The 27,948-nt window shown below is 36.4% G+C and overlaps 7 protein-coding genes across 7 annotated transcripts; 4 read left to right on the top strand and 3 right to left on the bottom strand.

Annotated features, from left to right (window-relative positions):
• Positions 1–125: 125 nt before the first annotated feature.
• MONOS_17748 (uncharacterized protein) lies at positions 126–6,619 on the bottom strand (the record flags this gene model as incomplete). The annotated part of the gene is made up of 4 exons (XM_067870698.1): positions 126–544; positions 791–3,718; positions 3,782–5,847; positions 6,407–6,619. The coding sequence occupies 4 exons, from the start codon at positions 6,617–6,619 to the stop codon at positions 202–204; spliced, it is 5,550 nt and encodes a 1,849-aa protein (XP_067725312.1). The 3' UTR covers positions 126–201.
• Positions 6,620–8,906: 2,287 nt separating this feature from the next.
• Positions 8,907–12,946, bottom strand: MONOS_16402 (uncharacterized protein; the record flags this gene model as incomplete). The annotated part of the gene is made up of 3 exons (XM_067869310.1): positions 8,907–12,394; positions 12,447–12,677; positions 12,781–12,946. The coding sequence occupies 3 exons, from the start codon at positions 12,944–12,946 to the stop codon at positions 8,907–8,909; spliced, it is 3,885 nt and encodes a 1,294-aa protein (XP_067725313.1).
• A 2,645-nt stretch (positions 12,947–15,591) lies between these two features.
• MONOS_17749 (uncharacterized protein) lies at positions 15,592–15,865 on the top strand (the record flags this gene model as incomplete). The annotated part of the gene is made up of 2 exons (XM_067870699.1): positions 15,592–15,632; positions 15,682–15,865. 2 exons carry the CDS (start codon positions 15,592–15,594, stop codon positions 15,863–15,865), a joined length of 225 nt encoding a protein of 74 aa, XP_067725314.1.
• An 852-nt stretch (positions 15,866–16,717) lies between these two features.
• Positions 16,718–17,035, bottom strand: MONOS_11080 (uncharacterized protein; the record flags this gene model as incomplete). Its single annotated transcript, XM_067863584.1, has 1 exon — positions 16,718–17,035. One exon carries the CDS (start codon positions 17,033–17,035, stop codon positions 16,718–16,720), a length of 318 nt encoding a protein of 105 aa, XP_067725315.1.
• A 549-nt stretch (positions 17,036–17,584) lies between these two features.
• On the top strand, positions 17,585–18,004 carry MONOS_17750 (uncharacterized protein; the record flags this gene model as incomplete). The annotated part of the gene is made up of 1 exon (XM_067870701.1): positions 17,585–18,004. The coding sequence occupies one exon, from the start codon at positions 17,585–17,587 to the stop codon at positions 18,002–18,004; it is 420 nt and encodes a 139-aa protein (XP_067725316.1).
• Positions 18,005–20,692: 2,688 nt separating this feature from the next.
• On the top strand, positions 20,693–21,220 carry MONOS_11081 (uncharacterized protein; the record flags this gene model as incomplete). Its single annotated transcript, XM_067863585.1, has 1 exon — positions 20,693–21,220. One exon carries the CDS (start codon positions 20,693–20,695, stop codon positions 21,218–21,220), a length of 528 nt encoding a protein of 175 aa, XP_067725317.1.
• A 69-nt stretch (positions 21,221–21,289) lies between these two features.
• MONOS_11082 (uncharacterized protein) lies at positions 21,290–21,667 on the top strand (the record flags this gene model as incomplete). The annotated part of the gene is made up of 1 exon (XM_067863586.1): positions 21,290–21,667. One exon carries the CDS (start codon positions 21,290–21,292, stop codon positions 21,665–21,667), a length of 378 nt encoding a protein of 125 aa, XP_067725318.1.
• Positions 21,668–27,948: the final 6,281 nt, after the last annotated feature.

Here is a 27,948-nt window from a genome sequence, read left to right on the forward strand (position 1 = left end):
TTTTCCTTTCCCTTTCACGCTCGCTTTCTATCTCCGCTTTGCTCCTCTTTGTCTTCCAAACTCCTATTCATCTGGAAGAAGCTCTTTAAACGCATAAATTATTCTTCCCTTCTCTTTCTCTTTCTCCTTTTCCTTTTCTCTCTCCTTTTCCTTTTCCTTCTCCTTCTCTTTGTTTCAAAACTATCCTCTTGCTCGCCAATGTTACAACAGTTGATTCCAAACGCCTCGTATTCTGCGCTGTTGCATTTGCATTTGCACATCCTTCACTCTTCTTCCCCTGCTGCTTCCACCCATCTTGTTTGTCAGTCCCAGCACTTCTGATTTGAACTCGGGTGGAGCAATTCTTGAGCCTGTGTGCGTCTTCATTCGAACTGTTCGCTTGAAGGCAGCAAGCGCTTTTCTCCCGCCGCTTCTTTTGAGTGCTCTTCCAAATGCAGTTGATGGAATGCTCAGCAGTGAAACAGAAGAAGAAGAAGAAGATGATGAAGAGGGATTCTTGGCTTGAGCATTAGATATAGGGAAAGAGGCAGTTGGAAAGCCAGCACTTGACGATGCAGAGGTGGAAGAAGAAGCAGAAGAAGCAGAAGAAGCAGAAGAAGAAGAAGACTGAAGATTGAGTGAATTTGAGCTTCCTTCTTCCTCTTTTGTGTAAGTTTGTTGTTCTTCACTGACTTTGTTTGAATCACTCACTGTGTTGTTAACATCTTCATTGTCATTTACATTTTCATTTCCTTCTTTCTTCTTCTCATTCTCTTCTTCCTCTTCTTCTTTCTTCCCTTCCTTTGCAGACTCTCCGTCTTCACTCAGAAATCCAAGTGAGTCACTTTCATCCATCTTGTCTCTATCTGATGACACACCTTCACTTACACCTTCACCATTGCTATCCATTCCATTTCCTCCTCTTTCTTCTCTCTCCTCTCTCTCTTCTCCTTCTTCCCTCGCCTCTCTCGCTGCAAACAATGAATTCTCTTTCCCAATCGTCTTCTTCCCTCTTTTTGGCTTTCCCCTGTGTGGCTTTCGGAAGTCGAGGTCTAACATCTTCGGTGCATGCACTTGCCTTTTCCCTTCGACGATGTCTGAGGCAGACAGCTGATGGCGAAGGGGAGATGAGGGATGAGGGGGCAGAGGGGAACTGGGGGTGGAGGAAGGATAGGGTGAAGATGAGGGAGAAGAGGAAGGAGAAGGAGAAGGAGAAGGAGAAGGAGAAGGAGAGGAAGAGGAAGAGGAAGAGGAAGAAGATGGAATGCCCTTTCTTCTCTTTGAAGGAGAACGGGGAGAAGGCAATTGCTTTGATGGAATGGATGATGAAGTTGCAGGAGGAAAAGAAGTATTTGAAGCAGCAGAAGCAGCAGAAGAAGAAGTTATTGAAGATGACATCACAGTTGATGCTTCTGATGAAGGAGCAGAAGCATCTGATGTCATTTCTGTTGAATTTGTTGGTGTTATTTTTCCCTTGTCTCCGTCCTCACCGATCATGTCTTCTTCTCTTTTCACAACATCTCCTTTGCTTATCTCAATCATCTCTTTCTTCATCTGCTTCACTGTTTGAGACAGAACACTCGGCGCTTCATTCAACTGAGCCATTCCCATTCCACTTCCACTTCCACTTCCACCACCACTTCTCTCTCTCTCTCTCTCTCTTTCTCTTTCTCTTTCTTTCTCTCTCTCTTTCTCCATTTTCACCTCATCATTGGCACTTCTCAGCAAGTTGTTGATGTTCATCTTTTGTGTCTGTGTCTGTGGCTGTGTCTGTGTGCGAGTGAGAGGGCTAAGTGGAGGATGTGCTTGATGCTTGCTGGAGCGCCTGGAGTGTGAGGGAACAATGGAAAGACGAGAATTCAAAGAGGATTTGCCCAAAAGACGAGAGGCGGTGGAAGAAAGAGAGGAGAAATGAGAAGAAGAAGAAGAAGTTAAAGAAGAGGAAGATAAACGAGAACGAAAAGAAACAGAAGAAGTTGAAGAAGAAGCAGAAGAAGATGATGAACCAGGAGGAGGCATCAGCTGAGGGTGAGGAATGTTCCTCTGCTTCATTCCGTTGTAATAATTGGTCGATGGATGTGAAAGAGGCACAAGTGCTGTTGAATTCTCATGAGAAGAAGAAGATGATGATGAAGAGGAAGAAGAGGAAGCAGAAGAGGAGGAGGAAGAAGAAGAAGAAGAAGAACGCAAAGATTTCGGAATGACCTGCATATTTCTGAGTGCGCCTTTTGGAGCTGACTTCTCTTTGTCCTTCACTCGCTGCTGTTCAGCCACGTAATTCGCTCTCTGCTTTTCGAAATCTCTCAGCTCTGCCTCAAACGCAGCTGATATGCCGTCCAATTCACGATGGAGCTCAGGAATGAAGAGAGTGTTGATGTAATGGGCAACGAAACGGGGCTGGAGGAAAAGAGGGAGGGAAGAGAAATGGAAAGAGGAGGAGGAGGAAGAAGAGGAGGAGGAAGAAGAAGATGATGATGAATGATGTTGGTGATTTATTTGATTGGAATGTTCAGATGAAGTGGAAGATGATGTGACAGACGGAAGAAGAGGAGAAGAAGCAAGAGATGCTGTTGGAATTCCAAAAGAAGAGGAAGAAGAGGAAGAGGAAGAAGGAGAGGAAGGAAAAGAGGAAGAAGAGAACGAAGAAGAAGACATTGAAGGAGTGAGAGATGGAGAAGAAGGCGGAGAATATGTTGGAGTCAGAGGAGGAGTGGCAGAGCCAACAGAAACAGCACTTTTGTTAGCTTTTTCAGAACTGTCAGTTGCATTTTGATTGAATCGATTCGATTCCAATGTGTTTGTGACAGAAGGGAAGCATCTGCAGTATGTGGAGATGATCTGTGACAGCGTCAGAATGGATGGATTTGTCTTTTTTGTGCTTTTATTCGCTTTTTTGTTGTTTTCTCTGAAACCTGCTTCATTGCTGACACGATTGATGTTGCTATTCATCAGAGAATCAGATGAACTCACTCCATTTCCACTGAAAATTGTATTGTTCTGATTCAACATTGTCATCATCTTCTGTTTCTTCTCCATCTCCTTCTTTTCCTTCTTCTTCTGCTTCATCAGCTCAGCCACTGAACTCTTTGATGGATCCACTGCACGGACACTGCTCAGAAATGCACGTGGCTGCAGAATCCTGTCTGTTGTCAGCCCAACAAGCGAATACCTCACAAACGCCTCACACCACTGCGAAAACACAACACCGTTCGAAAGCAGCTGCGAATTCCGCATCTCCTTCCGCTGCTGCTGCCTCTTCTTCAGCAGATCCTTCCTCTCTTCTTTCTCTTTCTCTCCCTCACACAGCTGATACACCCATCTTGGTGTGTCTTTGTTGTTTGCGATAATCACATCATCTCCTTCTTCCTTCTCCATCAGTTCATCAACATCATCCACCTCTTGCTCAAACAATGTAGACAGCACTGTCTGTGCGAAGATGGCAGCGACGACGTAGACACACCCCACAAACAGCGTGCGGAGCGACTGATTTGGCAGCAGCACGAGCGAATGCGCAGAAGACACACACAACACAAACAGCCTCCAGATGGCAGTGAGCTCAGCACCAGACAAGCCGAGGGAGGCAGCCAGGACGAAGGCGCGAGAGGAGAAGAGGCGGGTCACTTTGAGCACAACAAAGTCGACAGAGTGGAAGACGAAGGCAGAATGAGAGGAGGAGGCGATGCTTTCGGCACGGCGAAGTAGAATAGAAACACTCTTGTCAATTGTGTTGGGGTTGGTGCTGGAAGGAGGAGAGGTTGTATGATTGGTGGAGTGTTTTGTGGAAGAAGAAGAAGATAATTACAATGATGGATTCTTGCGCGCTTCAGAAGGTAATATTATTATTCCAAAGCCCAGCGTTGGGAAATCCGGATTATTTGCCAATTCTCTGTAAGTGACATTTTCATGAGCCAACCATTCAATTCCTTTTGTTTTGTTCCACTCCAAACACTTTGCAGCTGCTGGGAACATCCTCCGCACTTTTGGGATGTCATTACCAATTTGTGCAATCAGCGCCTTCTGTCTAAGCACAGCATATGTGCTGCTCTTCATCATCCGCTCGGCCTCTGCCTGCAACGCCTCCTTCTCCTCTTTCGCTTTCATCTCGCTCTTCCTCCTCTTCCTCTCTTCTTCTGCTTTCTCTGCTGCTCGCACTGCCCTCAGCTGCTTCAATCGTTCTTTCTTGCTTCTTCTCAACTCCATCAGTTCTCTCTCTTCTTCGTTGAATTCCATTTTGATGCGCTTCTTCGTCTTCTTCATTGAATCAGCCAGATATGCTTCAATCAGACACAGCAGCTCTTCATCTGAGCGCTGAGAGAGAATGGCATAGATCGAAGTGGAGGGCGTTGGAAGACTTGAGGTGTGAGAGAGAACAAATGAAGAAGAAGAAGAAGAAGAAGAAGGCAAAATAGATTTAGTTGGCTGAGGAAGATTGCGAGAAGATGAAATGGTCGTGATTTCTGCTGATTTCTTTGACAGTATTTCAGACAGAGATTTGCTGAGTGAGTGGATGAAGCGATTATTTGGGGGCATGTCAGCATCAGAGTCAGAAGGAGAAGAAGGAGAAGAGGCAGCAGAAGGAAGAGAAGGGACAGAAGGGAGAGTGGAGATTGGGGAGATAGGCAAGATGGATGAGACAGGAGTAATAGAAGAGGAAGAGACAGAAGAAGAAGAAGGAAAAAAGGAAGTTGAAGGAGAAATGGTAGAAGGTACAGAAGGAGTGAAGGAAGGAGTGAAAGAGACAGAATATGAAGATGAGAGCATTGGGCGAGAAGAAGAAATAGAAGCAGAAGCAGAATAAACAGCTGAATGCGCAGAGAGAAGCATGTTTCCTTCTTTCTTCACAGGCGACGAAGGCGGAGTGAAGATTGAGTACAGCTGCTCTTCGTATTCCAACGGCGCTGGGATGTGCTCTTTGCAGAAGCCGGCTCGTCTGTCAGAGGCAGCAAGAGATCTTGTTCGGATGCTGCTTGAAGAAGGAGAGGAGAGAGAAGGGAGAGGAGAGAGAGAAGAAAAGGAGGAAAGGGATGAAAGAGAAGGAGAAGAAGAATTAAGAGATAAAAGAGGAACTTGAGCAGACAGTGTTAGTTGAGATGGATGAGATGAGTGGGGAAGATGAGGAAGATATGTTGAATGGGAAGAGGAAAGAGGAAGAGAAACAGAGGGAGACAGAGAAGGAGATAAAGAAGCAGCATAACTGCCATTCTCACTCATATTCTCATTCACATTGAAACTTCCATTGCTATTGTCATTGACACTTCCACTTTCATTCACACTTGCTGTGTCAATTGTATCTGCTGTTGCATTCCCAACAGAAGATTGTCTTTCCTCTTCCACCTCCATCTGCCCATTACCCTCATTTGATGTCTCATTTGAAGCAGACTCATCAGAAGGTGGAAGCTCAAATCTGACAGTTGGAGTAAAACTGTTCATCTGCTGCTGCTGCTGTTGCTGTTGACTCATCTGCTGGTTCATCCTCATTTGCTGCTGCTGTTGTTGAAGTAGCTCTTTCTCCAGTTGCTCATTCTGAAGAGTGCGAAGATGGCGCAACACACGGCTCGACAGCAGGCGAAGGTTCGAATCCTTCTTGAGGCGCTTGATCTTCTTGGCAGAACTTAACTTCTGGAAGGAGGTGGAGTTGGACAAGGGAGAAAGAGAAGAAGGTGGAAGAGAAGAAGAAGATGATGATGAAGATGACGACGACGAAGAAGAAGAGGAGGAGGAAGAAGATGATGATAAAGAAGAGAAAGGAGAAGGTGAAATGGATGGTGATGGAGCAGATGAAGTGTGTGTTGAAAGAGGCGAGCGAGGAAGATTGGCTGTGCGCAGACGAGGATGAATACGAGAGTCTGCTGTTTTGTTCTTTGAGAGCTGAAATGAGTCTGGTCTGAGTGTTGGAGACAGCAAAGGAGGAGGAGAAGGAGGAGAAGCTGAAACTGAGGAAGAAGGAGAAGCAGCAGAAGCAGAAGAAGCAGAAGAAGCAGAAGAAGCAGAAGAAGCAGAAAAAGAGGAGGAAAATAAAGACGAAAATTATGATAACGAAGAGGGAGATAAGGAAGATAATTTAGTGGATGTGTTATTTGGAAAAGTGGCTTATGATTAATATGAGGAAGAAAACGATGAAGAGGAGGAATGTGAAATGGAACAATCTTTCGATAAATGGGGGGAAGTTTGAGATGATGATGAAAGCATTGAAGTCGTGCGACTGAACTTCATTCAAGCAAAAAAATGAAGCAATGTTCGCACATTCCTCTGATGTTGAAAACATACCACCGAAAAGGGAATAGGCGAGAATGGGAAGACGAATGAGATGAATGGAAGGACGAGAGGGGAAAGGAAAAAGATTTTTGAGAAAAAGCATTAGCAGCAGCAGAAGAAAAAGATGATGATGAAAAAGAAAAAGAAGAAGAAGAAGATGGTTGAGGAATACTACTGGAGGCGATGTTGGTGGAATCTGTGTCATTTCCTGTGATTTTGGAATCAATCGCACTGAAGGTGAGTGCTTGAAGAGGAACAAATGTTGAGGTGAGGAGGGTGAGAGAGGCGTCTTGGAGGAGGGAAATGAAGCCAGTGAGGGCATACTCGATGGTGGCACATGGGGTCTGTTTGGGTCTGCCACAGACATCAGCATCAGTTCCACCATTTGAGACTATTTTGTTCTGGGCAATGAGGGGGAGCCAGCCATTGAAAGTTTCATTATCAGCAGTTCCTTGATTCCACACTCTTTTAGTTTGAGTTGTTGAACCACAATTCTCAAATGGGGATTGGGTTATGCTGCTTCCACTGAAGAACACATCATTTCCTCTGCCATTTACAGAAGTGCTTCCAACGAAGAAGTTGATTTTTTATTCATTCACTTTTTGAATATGCTAATTAGCTGATGCGAATCTATTTTCAAATGGTTTTGCTCCTGTTTCTTTTCTCTTTGCTATGATTTCATTCAGAAAATATATTTCCTTCTGATTCTTCTGAACTCTATTGTCATGTTCTCTTTCTTCATCTTCATCCAACAAAAATTAAACTTCATTTCAAGTGAACTGTTAATTCTCCAAAAATCTTTTTTAATTAAAAAAGAAATTCATTTCTTCATTATTTAGTTAATTTGCTTTCATCTTTTTTTCTCCATCTTCAATGCACGCTGTGTCACGATAAATAGCTATCAATATACGATAAACATGAAAAATAAAATCCAAAAGTCAGATGAATAAATTTATAAATAAATTTTAAAAATCAATGAAGATAAGTTCAGAGTATATTCAAAGAAATAATAAGTCAAAATAGAGAATCAAAAAAAAGATAGATTGAATTAATAATAATGGAGAAAAAACCAATTAACCATGATGAAATAAAAAATAAAGTCAAAGAAATACTCATTAAAATAGAATCACTTACAAACATATTTCTGAAAGATGAATTATTATTCTTTCATTTTCACTGATATTCCATCTCGGGCTGACAAATTATTTATGAAAAAAATCGTATTGGTTGCTATTATTGCAGCTTTTTTAATAGAAATAAAATGAGAATATGGTTCAAACACATTAATTGCTTTGCGCTTTGCTCACAAAAATATCCACATGAAAATTAATGCATATTTATTTTTGACACAATAAAATACAAAAAAATTATAAATACGTTCCATTTTCCTGAAAATATGTGAAATTAAAAATCTCGATCACAAAAGTGGTCACTAATTTTTCTTCGGATTTTGCAACAAACAGACATTAAAAGATGTGGGGAAGCTGTCTGCGTGGAAATCTGAGAAAAAATTAGTGACCACTTTTGTGATCGCCAGTCATTTCAATTTTCAGTTTTATAATAGTTCCGATCGTTCAACGGATCGAATCTGATGAGAACCTTAATAAAAGTGTTTTTCTAAATGACTGGCGATCACAAAAGTGGTCACTAATTTTTTCTCAGATTTCCACGCAGACAGCTTCCCCACATCTTTTAATGTCTGTTTGTTGCAAAATCCGAAGAAAAATTAGTGACCTCTTTTGTGATCGAGATTTTTAATTTCACATATTTTCAGAAAATATTAGCTTTTTGTTGTTTTATATGATGATTTTGATTGATTTGTTATGTTTTCGTATTTTTAAAGGAAATTTTTTATTGCTGATATCTTTATTATTATTTGTAATATGCCTAAATACACTTTTTCGTGAACATATGGAAAAACTAACAATGTGAAGTGAGAGAAAAACGTTAAAAAATATCAATCGTTCACAAATCAAAATGACATAAAAAACAAAAAGTACTTCATGATATTAATCATTTGAAAAATTGAAAACTGTCTGAAAATTTCGAATCAGATTCATCAACTTTCAATAAAACATAATTCAATCACATAATCATTAAACAATCACCAAATATCAACTAAATATCAACAATTTTGAACAATAAAAAATATAAGAAGAAATAGTACAATTTCAACAAATTCGTGGTATCAACGACAATTCCAAACAAAAAAGAATACTTATATAAAAAGTTCAATAACCAACTTGTCTATTTTCCACATGTTTTTAATCCACTCACCCCTTTCTGATATTTCTCTCTCTTTGACTCAAAAAGATCAAATCCAACAAAGAAAAAAGACAGACACAATGATAAAACAACATTTCACACTCTAGTCAACTCTTCCTTCCAAAAACCTCACCCAAAGATCAATGAATTCCCTCATAACTCTCTCTATTAATGAATCTCGATAAATACAAATATTAGCGGGACAATAACCAATATAATTATAGGGACATTATAGGGACAAAAATCACAAGAAAACAATCGGATTCTAACTGTTGTGCACCTGGGAGGCTGTTCGTCGTATCCAGGTCCGGATAAAGCAGCCCGAAGGCTGCAACATCAAATACGAACAGTCATGTCCAGCACCCTTCCGATAGAGTGCCAGCTAAGCATACACAACAACAAGTTTCTTAATTGGGGACACCATTAATACAATTTTGAGATTCATTAAAAGAAGAAGAGTCAAGAAGAAGCTCAAATCTCCTTGAAAGAAGATCTTGAGAAGATTGAGAAAGAAGAGAAGAGTTAGATGATGTGATATCAGAGTGAAATGACTTTCTTGATCTTTGGACTTTTTCTTTCATTGTTGAAGATTCGAGGGCAACCAGAGAGCGTTGAGGAAGATATCCAACAGCTGAAGCACAGACAAATGAGCCCTTGCGCTCAAAATACAAGTAGTCTTTCAAGTGAGGGACTGACAATGACGGCCATGAGATTTGTTGAGATGGTACATATTCTTCAAAGTACCTCTCATGCTCAAAGTTATTGACAGATGTTGAAGATGGTGAAGAGTTTGATGATGATGTTGAGAAAATGTTTGATTGTGAAGTTGAAGAAGCTGATGTCGAAGTGTTCATATTGTTTTCGAAGAAGTTGATCAAATCATGAAGTGTGGTGATGTGTTCAGTCGAAAGATTGTTGTCGATTGCATTCACTAACGCACCAAATTCACTATCACAGATATTTTTTCCATGGTGCTCAGCGAAAAAGTTGAGTTGAGTATTTTTCTTTTTAAGAAGTTTGGATTGTTTTGAGAGGATGAAGTGAAGAAGAAAGCGATTTCGGTTGTGTGGACCAGAATCGCAGAAGAACTTAAAAGTGTGAGTGTCTGAGAAGAAGTGTCTCTTGATCACAGATTCCAGACACTCTATGACAAATCTGTGATCATTAGAAAGGCAGTCGGAGAAGAAGTTGAATGTTCTTTTTATTTGTTGATTATCAATTTTTTGAAGAGAGATGACAGTGAACTGAGATACTTGTTGATAATTAAAGAACTCTTGTTGAAGTTGATTTTTTCTGATGGGGAGTTTCCATTTCTCTTTGAAGTCAAAGACGAAGACTGCTTCTCCCTCTTTCAGATTGTCGACAGTTGATTGATAGTGTTTTCGTTGCATTTCAGCAACAAGTCGGTGTTGACGAAGAAGTTTGAGTGTATGAAGCTCAGCAGAAGAAAGTCCATTTTTGTTTGGAGATGACTTTAATTTGTTCTCAAGATAGTTCAACTTCTCACACATTCCACAAAGGTCAGTTCGTCTTTTCGCTTTAGAGAAGTTTGTTGTTAGCTTGTAGAAATGGGAAAGAGAAACTTTGATATTGGTTTCTTCTGAAAACTCTTTCCATAATTTTGTCTTGGGCTTGAAGATTAATCTTTTCTCATTGGGAGAAAAGATGCCCGTTTTCTTTTTTCTTTCATTTAGTGCTTCCAATCCATATGAAGATGTGATTGATGAAGAAAGTTGTGAAATGGAAGTTGTTCGAGGAGATGGTGTGACGAATGGAGACGATGATGATGATGTTGTTGTTGTTGATGTGTTATTTAAAGTGTTGTTATTGGATGTTTCTGAAGAAGAGGAGGAACCACCAAATTGAATAGTTGAAAACGTTGGTTTTGTTTTTTCTTTGGTATAGAATGAGAGTGATGGATTGTAACCTTGTGCGTAAAGATCCTTCCATGCCTTTGTCCAATTATCTATGTTCAGTTCTGTCACATCAGCATCGTTGCAAATATTCCATGAGACATCGTTTCCTCTATTTCTTTTGATGACAGCGATATAATGACCATTTCTTTGATCCAACTGTTTATGAAGAATTTGCCCAACAAAATGATAAAAATACACTTCTTTGTAGTTCTCCAGGAGATGTTGAAAATTATCATTTGAAAATCCTTTGCAAAACGAACGCTGATTCACTCTATCGGTTTCCATGACGAAGGTTTTTGAAGGTACAGAGCAAGAAGTTTCAGTGCATTCGTGACAGATGGCTAGAACCTCTGGAAATGCGGCCATTTCCTCCCATCGAGCAGCACAGCATTTCTCTTTGCATTCATCGCAATAAACATTGTTCTTTCCATCCAAAATTTCTGTTGCAAAAAGTGAAGATAAACCTTTGTGAGGTGATGATGCATTGATGACAATATTGCAACAAGATTCATTAAAATGATTTGAAACTTTTTGACATTTTTGACATTTGAAATGTGTAATGAGCACTGGATTGAAGGTGTCCTTTTTAATTATCTTATTATCTTGAAGAAGTTGATGAAGATTTTCAAACGCCGCAGTAACATTCTGTTGCTGTCTGCTGCTGTATCCGCAAAATGTTTCCCATTTGTTGATCAGTGATGGGGCCCACGAACGCACTAATGTTCCATCTTTAGCAAGTTGTTGACAAACACTCAAAATACGAGAAGATAAATTGTTTTTTGATGTTGTGTTTGTTATAATTGATTGTTTTTGTGAAGTTATTGAAGAGAAGCATTGAAGGAGAGAGGCAAGATAGCAAGTGTTTCCAAGATTTTCCAATCCTTTCTTTGTTTTTGATGAAGCAATTGAAGCGGTTTTGACACTTGAAGAAATTGATGGAGAAGGAGAACAAGTTGAAGAATAAATATCCATTGTGTTTCTGTTGTTCATGATACGCGAAGAATTTTCATGATTAGAAAAAATTCTATTGTCTTCGCGGGTTTTATGTTGAGATGGAGAAGTGATGCTGTCTTTAACAAATGAAGACAGAAGATCTTGAAATGCAAGTGGAGGAATTAGAGTGGGAGAAGAAACATATTCTAGAAATTGCTCGCTCACCCTCACATTTTCATTTCTATTGGATGAAGAAGAATTGCCAGTTATAATCGTATTTTTCGATATGTTTTGTTGCTTTTTGGATAAAGAGGAAGAGAAAGAGGAAGAGGAAGAGGAAGAAGAGGAGGAAGAGGAAGAGGAAGAGGAAGAAGAGGAGGAAGAGGAAGAGGAAGAGGAAGAAGAGGAGGAAGAGGAAGAGGAAGAGGAAGAAGAGGAGGAAGAGGAAGAGGAAGAGGAAGAGGAAGAGGAAGAGGAAGAGGAAGAAGAGGAAGAGGAAAATGAATTATTTGAAGAGGAAGAAGAATTGGTTAAAGAAGAAGGATTTTGAGAAGAAGAGGAAGAGGAAGAGGAAGAGGAAGAGGAAGAGGAAGAGGAAGAAGAAGAAGAGGAGGAAGAAGAAGAAGTTGATGATTTTTTTGTTTTGAAGAATTTGTGAATTGGGATGGGCGAAGGAGAAGAATTACGTTTATGACATGATTTGTTTGTTTTTCTTTTTGTTGACTCCCTTTCTCTCCTTATTGGAGTGCTGATTGGTGTATCAACAGGTTGAGAAGGTGAAGTATTTGTTGATGAAGTATTATTTTCTGAAACGACATTTGATTTTTCATTTTGTTTTGATGAAAAAGAAGAAGAAGAAGATTGTTTTTTGATTGAAGAAGAATTTTCCGTTATTATCTCATCTTCCCACGCTGCTTCATCAATAAATCTTGCGTAATCTGGCTCCGCTCGCTGCTTTTTCTTTGCTGATTGAAGCGAAGTTGAAGCTTCAGTTGAATGGGCCAACATCCAGTTGTTGCCCTTTTCCCAGTCCTGTTCATTCAAACCTAAATAAACAGAGAAAATTATTTGTCAAAAAAAATATTATAAAATTCAAACCACTTTTGCAAAACGGAAGATGAGGTTTTTCAGGAGGGATGATAAATCCTTGGTTTTTCTTTAATGTTTGTTTCGCATAAATAAATTTGCCTTCTGTCACATCATATCCATAGTCTTGTAAATCGGATAATGATGTGTTTCGAGACAACGCCTGTAGCATTGTTGTCTGAGTGTGCAACTGGGCGTTGTTATACACCACAGACAAGTCTTCAAGCAGCTTAATGTGATATTCTGTTAGAAAAAAAAATAAATAATAAACAAAAAAATAAGAAAATGACAAGGATGACAGTTCAGAAGATATTCTATATGAAACTTGTTACAATAAAAATCAAACCGTTCAATGACTTCAGCAAATTGTTAATAACTGAAGATGATTGCCTGTAAGTGTAAAACAAATAGACAAGCAATGAATCAACGTCATCTCCACCGATGCGTTCAATTTCATTCCATAAAACTTTGCATTTTGAATTAAGAGTTGATTGAGGTTTCGAAAAAGACATAATTGGGATTTTTTTGAATTTTTTATGGGAAAAAGCACATGCAATTTCATTAATGACAAAGCGTCATTTTTGAGTGAAATTTTCAAATGCAAGTTTGTTGATTTCACAGATAAGAAAAAATGAAATGAAAAATCAATTATTCAGAAATTAATTCAATAATTTTTATAAATGAAAAATTATTCCGAAATTTCATCATCAGCAATAACTCCAAAGTGTAAAAATCAATGTGGGAAAAAGTTATTAAACCATTGTCATTAAAAAATTAAAATAAAGAAAAACAATAAATTCAATTTTATTCATTTTCTAAATAATGATCACAAAAGAGGTCACTAATTTTTCTTCGGATTTTGCAACAAACAGACATTAAAAGATGTGGGGAAGCTGTCTGCGTGGAAATCTGAGAAAAAATTAGTGACCACTTTTGTGATCGCCAGTCATTTAGAAAAACACTTTTATTAAGGTTCTCATCAGATTCGATCCGTTGAACGATCGGAACTATTATAAAACTGAAAATTGAAATGACTGGCGATCACAAAAGTGGTCACTAATTTTTTCTCAGATTTCCACGCAGACAGCTTCCCCACATCTTTTAATGTCTGTTTGTTGCAAAATCCGAAGAAAAATTAGTGACCACTTTTGTGATCGAGATTTTTAATTTCACATATTTTCAGGAAAATGGAACGTATTTATAATTTTTTTGTATTTTATTGTGTCAAAAATAAATATGCATTAATTTTCATGTGGATATTTTTGTGAGCAAAGCGCAAAGCAATTAATGTGTTTGAACCATATTCTCATTTTATTTCTATTAAAAAAGCTGCAATAATAGCAACCAATACGATTTTTTTCATAAATAATTTGTCAGCCCGAGATGGAATATCAGTGAAAATGAAAGAATAATAATTCATCTTTCAGAAATGCATCTGAAACTGCATTTTTTTCATCGAATTTTTATATGGAGATTCATTGCGTTCAGTGACTGAACAACAATTTTGTTCGCATTTCAATATATAGAACATTTGATGCTTATAACAGACGTCAAATATCAAATAGAATTTGAGTCTTCATGCTCTTATTCTTCTTAGTCATTTGAAATATAACTATTTCAATCATGCACCAGTTTGAAGCTTCAACATTTCATTCATCCACAACGCTGATGCGATATAATATTCTTCTTTTGCATCACGAGGATTTCACTTTTTCCTGTTTGCTGAGATTTTCAAATATGACTTATTCCGATTGCACCACAACAATGCATTCTACTCCTGCTGTAAATGTCTTCAAATCCATTTTTTGCTCGTATAATTCTTCTTCTTCCTCATCTTTCATATTCGTTTCCTTCGTCTTTATCGTAGTCGTCTTCTCTTCCTTTCAGTCTTCTTTTTCTCCACAAAATTCAGAATGTGTTCATTTTGTTAATATGTTTCATCGTCTTCCTCATCCTCTTTGCCTTCCTATTCTTCGTCTCTCATCTTCATAAACAATCACCTTATATGCTTGCTTTCTCAGCACAACGATTAAGCAACCTTTTCACATCATTCCGTTCGTCCGCTGTTTTCCGCAATCTTTATCTTCTCCTTCTCTTTCTTCTTCTTTTCGATATAATCAAAATTACCAATAAACTTCTTAAAGAAAATGATAAAAAGTCTTCTTTCACTTCTTCTTCTTCCTCTTCGTCTTCGTCTTCCTATTCTTCTTCTTCTTCTGTCTTCTTCTTCTTCTTCCTCTTCCAAATTTCTGGTTTTTTGATGAAAACAAACCTTCCTCCAATGCCTTCACGAAAAGAAAATGATGGAAAAGGTAATAACAGAAAGGAAGGAAGAAGAAGAAGAAAAGAAGAAGAAGAAGAGAATGCAAAGCATGTTGCAGCTCCGGAGAATTTTCACAACGAACTAACTCGAATGTTTGAGAAGACATCCACTAAGGAGAAAGACAAGCGGAAGATGAATGAAAAGATTCCCAGAGAATGAGCTGACTGTGGAGGTGAAGCGGGAGATTTAGGAAAAATGGATGATGGCTTTCTTTCAAGCAGAAGAGAGAGAGAGACGAAGGAGGTGAAGGAATATAAAATGCTTTGATTTCTGGTGGATTGTTATCTTCATAGGACAGCACGAGCAGAATGGGACCAAGCTTGTTAGCGATGGAAGTTGTAAAAAAAGCAGCAAATGCAGATGAAACATATGGATCTTCCTCCTGGTCCAGTCACAAAACATATTTAGCTGAAGTTGGTTCAATTTTTGAGAACAAAAAATCCGAAATTGACAATATCTGCTAATTACAATTGCTGCTGAAGAAGAAGAAGAAAGAGAGGCAAAGGGTCGATAATCCGGGAAGAGAAGGAGAGGAAGGTGCGCTGACAGTGCTTGTGGCGCAAAGGAGGTTTGATGGGAGTGACGGAGCAGACTCAGAAATGGAGGAGATTAACGTCATCCAATACTCGCAACATGTACAGAATACTTTGTGTGCTTTTCGCGACAGCTTTCTGTGCGCTCCATCACCGAGGCCTTCGTCTGACCCTCAGTTCGCAATAGATTCATTTCGGAGGAAGCAGTAGAAGGAGTGGGCTCCTGAGATTCCTCAAGTTAACATCGAATGCTCACTGTTTGTTTCGTGTGTGGTGTAGGATGTGAAAATGAATCTGTTCTATGAACAGAATGAGAACTCGATTTGGAATGGCCGGTCGTCGGTAACGGATGAGAAATTTGAGGCGAATGACCCGCTCATCTTATTCACAGGCACCATTGCGAAGATCTCTTGAAAGTGCCGCTTTCTGCGCTGCATGGACAGGCGCAATGGAAGAGAGTATGGAAGCTTCGTGTGGTTGTAATTTTGCGATTACACGGACCAGATAGAGAAGAATGTGGTGGAAGCAGCAGAGAAGAGGGGAAATGGAAGCTTCAGTGGAATCTACCAGTCTGAGTTGGATTTTTTGTTGTCTGATTCGAGCAGGGTAGAAACACAGGCGTAGAAGTTTATCATATAGCCAAAGAGGATTGCGAATGAAAAGCAGACTTAGTTCACGTCACAGAACAAGGAAACAGTCGAAGAGGCGAAGTTGGACGCGCCCAGTGCAGCAAGCTTCATGAGACTTGTAAATGAAAATGTCTATCTTTGGGGGAAATTAGCTATTAACATACAAGATTGACTAGATTTTCAAAGAAGAAAGATTTTTGGAAAGAGATGAGAGCCAAAGGCTGCGGATGTTCTGAGCTCGACGAGAGAAAAAACAGAATTTCAAACGGATCAATGCTGGTGATGGAGAAGATTGGAATAAATGTTTGTGTTTATTTTCTTTTTATTTAACAAAGAAATATTATCAATTTATAATAAATTGCTTATTTTTATTTTTTATTTCATATTCTTTTGAAAATTTTGAACTATTTGCTTTTATTTTTCTCTTTTTCTTGTGAACAGACATTCTTGACAGGGATTTGTTAGTTGATCGCATTGGTCATTTTGTGAGTGTGTGCATTGACAACCGGCATCGAAATGCCTGTCTGAACTGCCTCTGCATAGAAATCATTGAAACACCTTATCTTTCCACTCTGTTGTGACTCACACAAACAATCTCCATTAAATTCTGTGCGAGAAACAATGAAGGCACAATTCCTCATTTTATAAGGTTTTCTGTATTATTCAATCATTTGTTATTTTTTGCTTTTATTCCATTTCTTGTTTGCAAATTAATTTTTTTCAATATTTTATTTCAATTAATTCAATCTAATAATATTCTTACATATGAATCATCTCTCATTTAATCACTTTTTTTTATCAGTTTCGATCGCGAAGCATGGACTGCGGATCTCTTCCAGGATAGCTTCTCAGAGTTTCTGCTGCCATTGGAAACAGAACAGAAAAAAAAGACTGAACAATGTGCCATCTCCACCGCACCATTTGCTTCAACAGATATTTCTGTGACGCCGATGACTGCCTCCTTTCCACACACGCTGGCTTTCTCTTTTCAGAGTCCACTTTTGATATCTTCTCTTCATCATCAATACCTTCTTCTTCTTCTTCCTTTTTTTTTGCGTCGTTCATTTCCCAGTCCCCCTTAATTGTATCGTCCTCTGATGATGATGCTGTTAGCATCAGGTGGGTATTGGAAGTTGCATCATTCTCATCTCTTCCTCCTCATTCTCTTATTCTAATCCTTCTTCTTCTCTCTCCTCCTTCTCGACCTCCTTCCACTTTCAACGCTTTCTGCAAATTTCTTCTTTTGCTGGATAAGGAGCTCTCCAAAAGAGAAGAAGAAGATGAAGGAGGAGAAATTGAGAGAGAAAGAAAGTGACAAAGATTAGAAATAGCATGTTTCAACTTTAATAATTTCTTATCGTATTATACACACAAAAACTATTCTGTTGCTTCAACTGCATCTTCCTCTTCACCTTCAGCTTCCTTGTCTTCTTTGTCTTTTTCCACGCAACATTCTATTGCACCTTCTTCAGAAGACACATCGCTTTGCGCGGACTCTTGCAGTACATCTTTGATAGCCAGCAATACATTTCTTTGATACCAAGTATTCTTTCCACGCATTCATTATCAGCTGTATGCCCGTTGATAAAGATTTATAAATCGAAATTCCAATTACCGAATGCTTCTGTTCTGTCATGTCCAACAGCCGAGTTGTCTTTCTGAGTGATGTTTCCCATGAAGGCGAACAAGGGCTCTTTCACAGAAGCGACAAATGATTCACACACAAAATACATATCTCTTCCGACACAGGCCTTGTTGGCTGAAAACACGATATTGGTGATGGAAAAGGTTGTGGATGACACTTCTGAATTATCCTTGAACTCGATCATGAGAGCACCGCCTCTTCCTCCAGAACTTGTATCCTCGCTCACAGAGCAGCTGGAGAAGGTGGAATCACTCGCCGAAAATATGTTGGCAGAGACAGATGAGGCGAATGAGATGCACCCGCCATTGGTGGGAATCTGTTGGCGTTGTGGAGCTGAGTCGATGTTGGCGATTGTGCAGTTGGTGAGGGAGAGGGAGAGGGCAGGGGAGTTGGCAATTAATGAAGAAATGAAAGAAGAGAGAAGAAGAAACGAAGGATGAATGGAATGAATTCCATTGTATATAAAGGAGCGATAGAGGGTGTGTGTTGAATGAGAATTTCAAAGAAACAATAATGAAAAATTTTGGACGAAGAACAAAGAGGATGGAGAGAGAAGTCAATAAGTGATAAGATCAGGAGAAGAGAGAGAAATAGATGAATTTGAATCCACTGTTGTTCTTAGCAATATTTTCTTTTCCACAATTCCATCCAGTTACTGAATCACTAGACTGGAACGGATAATTTGTTATGTTGAAACATAATTAATAATAGATAACGAACTGTTCTCTTTTTTTGAATATCAAAAAAAATAATAAAAAATAAAAAAGAAAAAATTTATACATATTTTTGACTTTTCCAATATCTTTTCATTTTTATTTTCCAATTATTAGTTCTGTTTGGAAAGTTGAGAAACTTGACTTTTTCATTTTGAAGTTTTATTTATTCGTTTTTTGAAATTTTAAAAAAACTTGATCTGAAATTTCCCATTTTCTCTCTAAACATAAAAGAGGTGTGGTTTTTGCATATGAAAATAAAACAAATATTTATAACAGAAATAAAAGTTAAATACTTGCAAAAAATCAATTTTTCCCTATGATCAATAAATACCGTTATAAATTTTATTTTTTCGATTTTTGATCTTTTTTTATGATATCAAAAAAAATCACCCAAGTTTAATATATTATTATTATTTATTATTTGTTTATTTCAATTTGTTTTTAATTTGTTTTTGCTTCATATTTGATAAAAAATATAAACTTTTTCCAAAAAATAATCGAAACTTCAATGAACAGAAAAAATAAAAAGTTTTCTGGTTTAAAAAAATGATAACAATAATCACAATAACGATGAAAATCAATATTCTAAGTTAAAAACAGTTAAATAATATTATTGAAAAAATATAAAATAAGATTAGTTGAAATCGATAAATATTTAATGAAAACATTCAATTTTCAGCGTTTCATCATCTGATTCGCAAACAGTCCTTTCTTGAAGTCATATCAGCTTCAAATGCCTCTATTTCACTCTTCTGCAAAAAGTGAGATTTATGCATTCTATTCAAATCTCACCTTTCTCAATTCAAATCCAATCAGATTCATACAAAAATGTCAACGCCAATTCCCTTCCCAATCACTTCACCCTGGGTACTTTCCATATGGATTCGCTCTCCCAACTCCATAGCCACCCTGGACAACGAGATATCCCGCTTTCGTTCATTTTCATTCTTTTCCGCCCCCTGCCCTGAAAGAAACACAAAATACATCAAAAGGCAAATATTCATATAAAGAAAAATAAATAAATGTCAAACTGAACTTCGACTGTTTTTTTCCAAACAGCTTCATTTCCACAGCCATCATCATTCAAAAAATAAATCAATCTCTTTATTTCAGTCTCAGAATGGTCAAATTGCAGCATTGCATCCTTCTTCATAAAATATATTGTATATCTCACTGAAGGGTCTTCTCAGCCCGTACACATTGTGGTGGATGTCCAGAGGGGTTTTTTCTGTTTTTGTCATGATCATCTCCTTTAATAATATTCTCAACAATACAAAAAAGTATTTGATGTTTATCTCATCAACACCTTGCACATGAGGGATAAGGTGCATACAAGTGATGGAAGAATATTATTTGTGTCAGGGGATGGGAGTTGAGAGTTTTATGGAATGTTAATATTTCGAGAGGGATTTTTGAATGAAAGAAATTTTGGAGACAAAGGGATGGAGAAGAGTGGGTCTAGATTTGGGGAAGATAATATAGTCAATATATAGAGAAGTGACTGGGGATAATGAAGAAGGTGATTATTGTTGATTGGAGAAATGGAATTTGAAAAGAAAGAAAAGAGCGCAAAAGCTTGAAAGAAGAAGAATATTCTGAAGTGTTTGATTGGAAGAGGGGTATTTTTTATGAGAGAAGAAGATATTTTGGAAGAGACGGGGAAAGATGAAGAAAAGGAGGGGTTTGATATTTTCTGAGAATATTGAGGGCTGAATGGAAGAGGAAAAATGGAAAGGAAAAGAAATTGAGAAATATTATCATTTTCTATTTTTGAGGGGAATGGAGAGGAAATTGCAAAAAGAAAGTGAATTGGCTTTGAAGAAATTCAACTTTATTGATAAATAACAGAACAACAGCCAGAAATTCTTCAATTTAGATTATTGTTTCCTTGTGAAGTTGACTTGTTTTATACGGCATTGCATCAATCGCCAACATCACATGAAACATATCAACTTCTTCACTAAATTTATTGGAATATAAATGGATTTCTCAATCACCATAAATATTTATTTTCATCATCATCTCATCTTCTTCACCTTATTTCTCATCTTCCTCATAATTTCCTTCTTCTTCACCTTCTCCAAATTCTTCACATTCTTGACCTTCTTTTTTGGTTCCTCTTTTCACTTTGTGTTGCATCACATTCAACCTTCAGATGTTTGTAAGCTGTTCAATCAGCATCACCAGTTTGCCTTCCAAAATGAAATCTCAATAACTATTCTTCCTCTCTACAGTATCTTCGTCGCTGTACAAGCCTTCTGTGAGATAACGAAATGTGCTTTTGAACTATTTTCTTCTTCCGAAGAGGAACATTCAGCTCTGCTTCAGCGATTCGAATAGCATCAATTCGCAAGCTGTACAGAATGAGATGAAAGGAGTGAATGGACATCGAATGAGAAATGGCAGTGGGAGATGGAAGGAGCTTCAAGGCACATTGCGTTCATCCGCTCGCTTTATGACATCGCCAAGAAGCGAAGAGAAAGGAGAGTGCGAGTTCAAATGGAAGAAGCAATGAAGGTGGATATCAGAAGCAAATTGAGCGCAGAGCAGAGGAAAGGAAGACAGCAGGAAGAGCCTAAGGCGAAGACGAAGACGAAACGGAAAGACGAGTTTTGCACATCGCAAATTGACGCTTTCGACACAAGGCTTGCACAGGCAGCGACAGAAAGGAGGAGGAGGGACAGAGGAAAAGAAGAAGGAGGTGATGAAAATGATGATGAACAGTACCAGACATTTTGCTCGTTTGACAGCACATTCTCATCTTCCCAGTTGCACACTCAAAACATCACAGCCTCCTCGTCAATTTCCACTCATCCTTTTTCTCCCTTGCCACACACACAATTGTCTGCCCCTTCTGTTCTTGTTGGAACTTCTCCAGAGCCACTCGCTCATTTATCTCCTGCTACATACTCCTCTTCACTCACACTAAAGTCCATTTGAGCATCCGGCCAAATCTCTTCCTCTCACTCTCATTCATCTATTTCTTCAGTTTCGCTGCATATCTCTTTTATGATTCTCCGGAAGAGCAGATTGGGCAATGCTGGTGTGTTTGCAAGCATCAGCGCGTCAGCGACGAGGGATGTGTTTGAGCCACAGAGTATCCTTCTGAACTATGCAGCGTATGTGGCTAGCCAGGGGATTCGGGTTGGTGGCGAGAAGGAAGGGAAGAGAGAAAAGAAGGATGAGAAGAGGAGTGCAAATGAGTTTGTGTGTGATAAAGATGAAAAGGGATCGTTGTGTTTGACAGATAAATGCATAGATAATGAGAAAAATGAAGGGGAAGAAGAGGAAGAAGAAGATGGATTTGACAAACACATTAAAAAGGCTCAGAAAGAAGAGGAGCAAAAGAAAAGAAGAAAACAACAAATGAGAAGAATAAGCCTGTGACGATTCTAACCACTCTTGGCTCAGATTTTCTGCCTGAAATCAAAAATCGAAGAATGATGCAGCAACAAATATCGGAATACAATTCACTCTCTCAACATTTTCATCTGCTAACGCATCATCTTCATTCTCAACTTCTTCGTTTCCAACTTCATCACCATCCTTTTTTGCTTCAACTACTTAATCATGTTCTTATTTTTTCTTTTATTCAAGTTTTTTCATCAATTCATCATTTCTTTCTCTTCTTCTTCACCTGATTCATTTGCTAACATAGAAGAAATTCCTCAAAATCATCATCCACTTCCACAAGTGACGCCAATCAATCCTCCTCTTCCAACGGCCAATTAGATACAGGCAAATCAATCCAAACTGTTCAAGATTCCTCGTTCAGGTATTCATCCTTCACCTGTATCATTGTCATTGGGAATATATGGAACTTATTCTTCTTCTTCCTCTTACTCTTCTTCTTCTCATTTAAATTCTTCTTCCTCTTCTTCTTCTTCTTCCAATCAACCAAATGAAATTCCAGCTGTTTTTCAGCGTTGAACCGAAGACAAACAGAAAAGAGTAGTCGAAATGGCAATTTTGTGGGGGAAAAGAGAAAAAGAAAAAGAGGAAAAGAAGAGAAAAGAAGAAGAAAGAAAAAATGTGATTTGAAACGACAAATCGGAAGAATTAGCAGAAAGAAAGAGAATAAGAGACGAAGAAGAAATGATAAAATGGATAGAGAAGAAGAAAGAGAAGGAGAAGAGAGAGAATGAAAAAGAGAAGGAGAGGAAGAATAAGGAGAGGAAGGATTTGGTAGTGAAAAAAGGAAAAGAAGGAGAAAAAGGAGGAAAGGGAAGAAAGGGAAGGAAAACAAGAAGAAGAAGAAAGAAGAAAAGAAGAAGAAGAAAATACAGATGAAGACTATCAAGATGAACTTTTGCTTTTGAAGCTAACTTCTCTTTTCACTCAGCGAAGACTGAAAGAAATCGAAGAGAAGAAGCAATTGACAAAAATGTTGGCTTTGAGAAAAGAAGAAGAAGAAGATGATGTTGTTGGGTTTTATTTTGCTGGCAAAAATAATTCGAAAAAACAAGGCGAAAAAGGGAATTTAAAAGGAGAAAATAAAATTAAAAATAAAAATGATGAAAAGAAAGACAAAAAGAAAGAAGAAATGAAAAAGAAGTGGGAAACCCAAAATAAAAAAGAAATTTCTCCGTCGCCGCTAATTCTCCAACTGTATTTTCACGATATAAACACACAAGCGGAATGGTTAGCAGCCGAAGAAGCGAAAAAGACGAAGGAAAACGAGAAAGAATTGACGTTTCATCCGATTATTTACTAAGGGACAGATTGGATTGAAAGAGAGAAGAAAAAGAAAACGAAAAAAAGACATAAAGAAATAAAGAAAAAATAGAAAAAAGAAAACATTAAAACATTATCTTCTAAGCCAACACACCATCAACCAATCTTTTCCAATCTTCTGGGAACAAATAAGACATTCCATCTTTTGTCATTCTTTTCTTCCAAAACAAAAAGAAGTTGATTTTTTCATTGGACTTGTTGTGAATGGAGCTGATAGAAGAGATGGATTTGGTGGGAGGATAAAGAAGAAGAAGAAGAAGAAGAAGAAGAAGAGGGATCGGAAGAGGAAGAGGAAGAAAAAGAAAAAGAAAAAGAAAAAGAAAAAGAAAAAGAAAAAGAAGAAGCAAAAGCAGAACTTCTCTTTAAAGTGAGTGTTTCGCTTCCGAGCGGTCCAGCTTCTTTTCGTGTTTTTGAAGGGGACTGTTTGGAAGAGGATGTGAAACCGTTTTGCGAGAGGTATTTTTTGAGAGAAGAGAAAGAGAGGAGGATAAAACAGGTGGTGGAGAACGCATTGGAAGGGAGAGAGAGAGGGAAGAGAAGAAGGAAGAGAAGAAGGAAGAATGGAAGAAAGAGAAAGAGAAAAGAAAGAAAACTGTGCTGTGAGAGACAAACATTCTAATCAATCACTTCATCCTTCGTCTTCATCATCGTCGTCATTTTCTTCTTCTCATTCTTCTTCATTTTTTAATTTTAATTTTTATTTTAATTTCTTCTTCTTCATCATCTTCTTCTTTTTATTTTTCTTCTTCTTCTTCTTCTTCTTCTTCTTCTTCTTCTTCTTCTTCCCACTCGAATTATGGATCAACCTCTTCTTCTTCATCCTCCTCCTTTGCTCACCTCGTCGCTCACACAGCTGCCAATGAACTTTGTGTAAAGGAAAATTTGTTTCCAGAAGAGTTTCACAAGCAATTGTAGTTATTGAGGAATTCAACGAGAAGAATGACGCAGAAAGAACCGGAGAGGAAGCCAACAACACCACAGGTATTTTCGAAGGGAGAATTTTGATTGGGCAGAGTGGAAATGGAAGGAAGATGAGAGAGGATGGAGAAGGAAGAGGGAAGGACAAGTGATGAGAAGAATAAAGAGTAAAAAGACTAGTTCGAATAAGTTTTATTCATTGATTATCGATTTCATTGTGTTTCATTCAACGTTTGATGAAGAAACTGAATCGAAAAGAAAGGACTGATATATTGTGATGATATTTCCGTCGAAGAAATAGATAAAGTCAAGAAAACAAATTGGTTTCAAAAGTTTGAAGTTAAATAATTTTTAATTGAAACAAATTTATAGCAAACTACTTCAATTGTGTTTTTCAAAGTATTTTTTATTTATTAGGATAGTTTTAGCAAGTTGAGAAACTTGATATTTTTATCCAACAGTTTTATTTTTTATTTTTCACATTATTTTTCTTTGATCAAAAAAATTCTTTTCCAGAAAAACCTCAAAAATGTATGTTTTTTTTATATGACAATAAAACAAATATATATTACAGATATTTTAGCTAAATGCTGAAGAAAAATCAATTTGATTTTTTGAACAGTAATACCACAATAGTATTTATTTTTTCGATTTTTGATCTTTTTATATGATATCAAAAAAAATCACCCATATAACACAAAACATATATATAAAACAAAATAAAAATTCCAAAAAAGGTTATGATTTCAAAAGGAATTTTCCCTGTTTTTACCAAAAATATTGTTTTCTGAGGGGAGATAATTATTTCCATGTTTCTGTTCTTAACACCAAGGATATTGAACTTAGATTAATAACAAACATATGGGTGATTATTTTTGAAATCATATTTTTTCTTTCAAAAATTTCGGTCAGAATATTTTTTTGAATATTCGTGAACGAACCTTGGAAAGTGAAAGAACAATTTTATGACGTTTATGCTATTTTTTGAGAAAAATTGTGGCTTTTGAAACGATAAATAAACATTATTCATTAGAATGAAAATTTGTTAACCAATGACAATGAATATTCATAATTATGAACACTCCGAAAAAAGTTATGATTTCAAAAATTATTACCCATATATTGAGCAAAACCACTTGACATCTCACAAGCACCTGACAAAATAGTTTTCTCTAAACAGAAACGTGTATAATTCTTAATAATTTTTTCGATATAAACATTATCCAAACTTTCTCATTAGGAGCAATAAAATCACATTTTCATACTGACCGAATATCGTGAAAAATAAAAATTGATTTCTCAGAAATTTTCAAAAAACAATTTTTCAGAGATTGCAATTATTATTTTTAACTGAGCACAAATAAAACTGTTTTGAAAGTCTGGTGTCACTGGAGAGTTGGCATAAATAAGATATTTTTTGAGGTATTTCATCAGAATTATTCCTCTTTCAGTTATTGAGACATCTATCTTGCCAGGCATTATATGTGATAGCAAATTGTTTTTGCTCACTCATTTGTTGAGTTTTGTTTTTTATTTTTATAAACAAAAAATGCTACGTCATGGCTATTAAAAATACATATTTCTCGATCTTCTTCACACATTATTCAATTAATCAATTATTTGAAAGTTAAGCTCAAAATTTTGTAGCATCCGAGATTTGAATTGTGTTATAAAAAATTTATTTTTGAAAACAAAGTTTTTGTATTGAATAATGAAATTAAAACATGAAACAAGTTAATGGTGCTAGATAATAAAACATATATTCCACGTGACAAGTTTTTTTCCAGTTTAAAAAAAAGGCGCAATTAACGGAAATCAAAACTTTTCTGGAAAATAAATGAACTTCATTGCATTTTGGAAAAGAAATTTTATTTTCAGAAAATTTTGTCAATAAATTGTTTTGTTTATCAAATTTAGCTTCTCTTTGTGTTGCAAGTTTTTTTGATGATCTTCCACAATTTTTTTTGTGAACAAATTCTTTCATTCTTTTAATATCTATAAGTTTTGATTTGTTCCATGGAGAGATTATTCTCAAGGATAACAAAAATTGCTCTTTCATAACATACCATTTATTAATCAAACTTATTAAACTTTTTGTTCGAAATAAATAAACTTGAAATAAAAAATTGGTGAACTTCTTCAAAATTATTCATATTGAGTATTTTGATTAAGAAAAATGTTTGTGAATAATTGGTTTTTTGCTTGTGTGATTATTTTTGAAAACATATTTTTTCTTTCAGAATTTTCGGTTCAAAATTTTCACTTTTTTATCAACAAAAGAGCACAAAAAAATGAAAAGGTTTATTGAAAACATCAACATCTTTATTTGAGCATAAACATTTATTTTTAATGTTGTTGTGATAAAAACACACATAAATTACAATGACTCTTCCCAATGACAAACAACCTTTGAAAAATAAACACCCCGAAAAAAGATATGATTTCAAAAATAATTACCCGCTTAGTGTCTGAAAGTGATAAAAATATATCATATTTTTCATTATTTATAAAATGGATGAGAAATGGAACCACTATATTATTTATTTGTGTATTATAGTTAGTGTTAATAATGGTGGACACTTTCAATAATGGTGGACAGTCGCATTATTTCAACAACTATTGATAGTTTCTTTTTGACAATTAACCAAATTATTCCCTCATTGAATACAAACCAATGTGAATTATTTTAATAATTTATCCAATACGGTGAAATTTAATAATAATTATTTTTTCTTTTCGGAGAAACTCGGAGAAATAAGATTCTCCGAGTTTCTCCGAAAATAGAAAATGTCTCTTTCTTTATTCTTGGGAGCAAGTTGTTTCATTTTTGAATATCGTATGAGTGTGTATTCATTGAAGGAATAATCGTGTTTATTGTCAAAAAGCAACTTTTGATGGTTGTTGAGATAATGCGACTGTCCACCATTATTGAAAGTGTCCACCATTATTAACACTAACTATAATACACAAATAAATAATATAGTGGTTCCATTTCTCATCCATTTTATAAATAATGAAAAATATGATATATTTTTATCACTTTCCGTTACTCAGCCAAATACCAATTTTCACAAAAATTATTTCACAAAAAAACACTCAAATTTGTTAATTTCGAATTAGAACTTATATATTTTGGATAATTAGTTGTAATTTTTCGAATGAAAAGTCTTTTAAATTTGAATAATAAATGGTGAAAAAATTTTTTCTTCCACTTTTCTTTTTCTTTCTTTCTTTCTTTTTTATTTTTATTTTTTTTATTTTTTTCACATTTCAGCTCGAATGTCTTCTGAAAGAGAAATATGTTTTAATTAAGGTGATATTGAAAAAAATGTTTTTTTGAAAAGGTGAAATGGGGTTTATTTTTTAAATACATATGTTACACAACGATTTGTTCTTCACTTTTTCTTCATTTTATCATTATCAGTCTAACTTTCTCGTGCATAATGATGAAAAAAAAAAAAAAAATAAAGATAAACATCAGAAAAAATTGAGTGGTACTGAATTCATGAAGCAAAAAATTGTATCCCAAATTTCAACTTTTTGTTTGTCACATTCATGATCAGCTTGCAATATGGATGCTCAAATAATGGGCAAGTGAAGCAGATCCTGGAACAAAGGTGATCCTTCTCACTATTTAAATCATTTTCATTTTGAATGTCTCTTCCAGGGTTAACCCTAACCCTAATTTTACTCCGAAAAACCCTAAATCATCACAATATCCAATATGAACTTGTTTTATTCGTCAAAACCCTAAAACCTAATGAGCACAATAAGAATAAATAACAAAATTTTAATAAAAAAGGGAAGTGATCGTGTGGTACTAGGATCTTCTCCATTTGCCCATCATTTTCACACATACAACAGAAAAGAAAATGAAAACACATTAAATAAGCAAAATATCAAATGAAAAATTTATTATCCACGCTTCTTCGTTGTCTAAATTTCGATAAAGTGTCATCTCGTTATTCTAAATAGATTTTTTGGTATGAAAAGGATGAAAATTAATGAGAATGATC

The sequence above is a fragment of the Monocercomonoides exilis genome (genome assembly GCF_001643675.1).
Source record: "Monocercomonoides exilis strain PA203 chromosome Unknown scaffold29-1213020, whole genome shotgun sequence".
In the NCBI taxonomy this organism is placed as follows: domain Eukaryota; phylum Preaxostyla; order Oxymonadida; family Polymastigidae; genus Monocercomonoides; species Monocercomonoides exilis.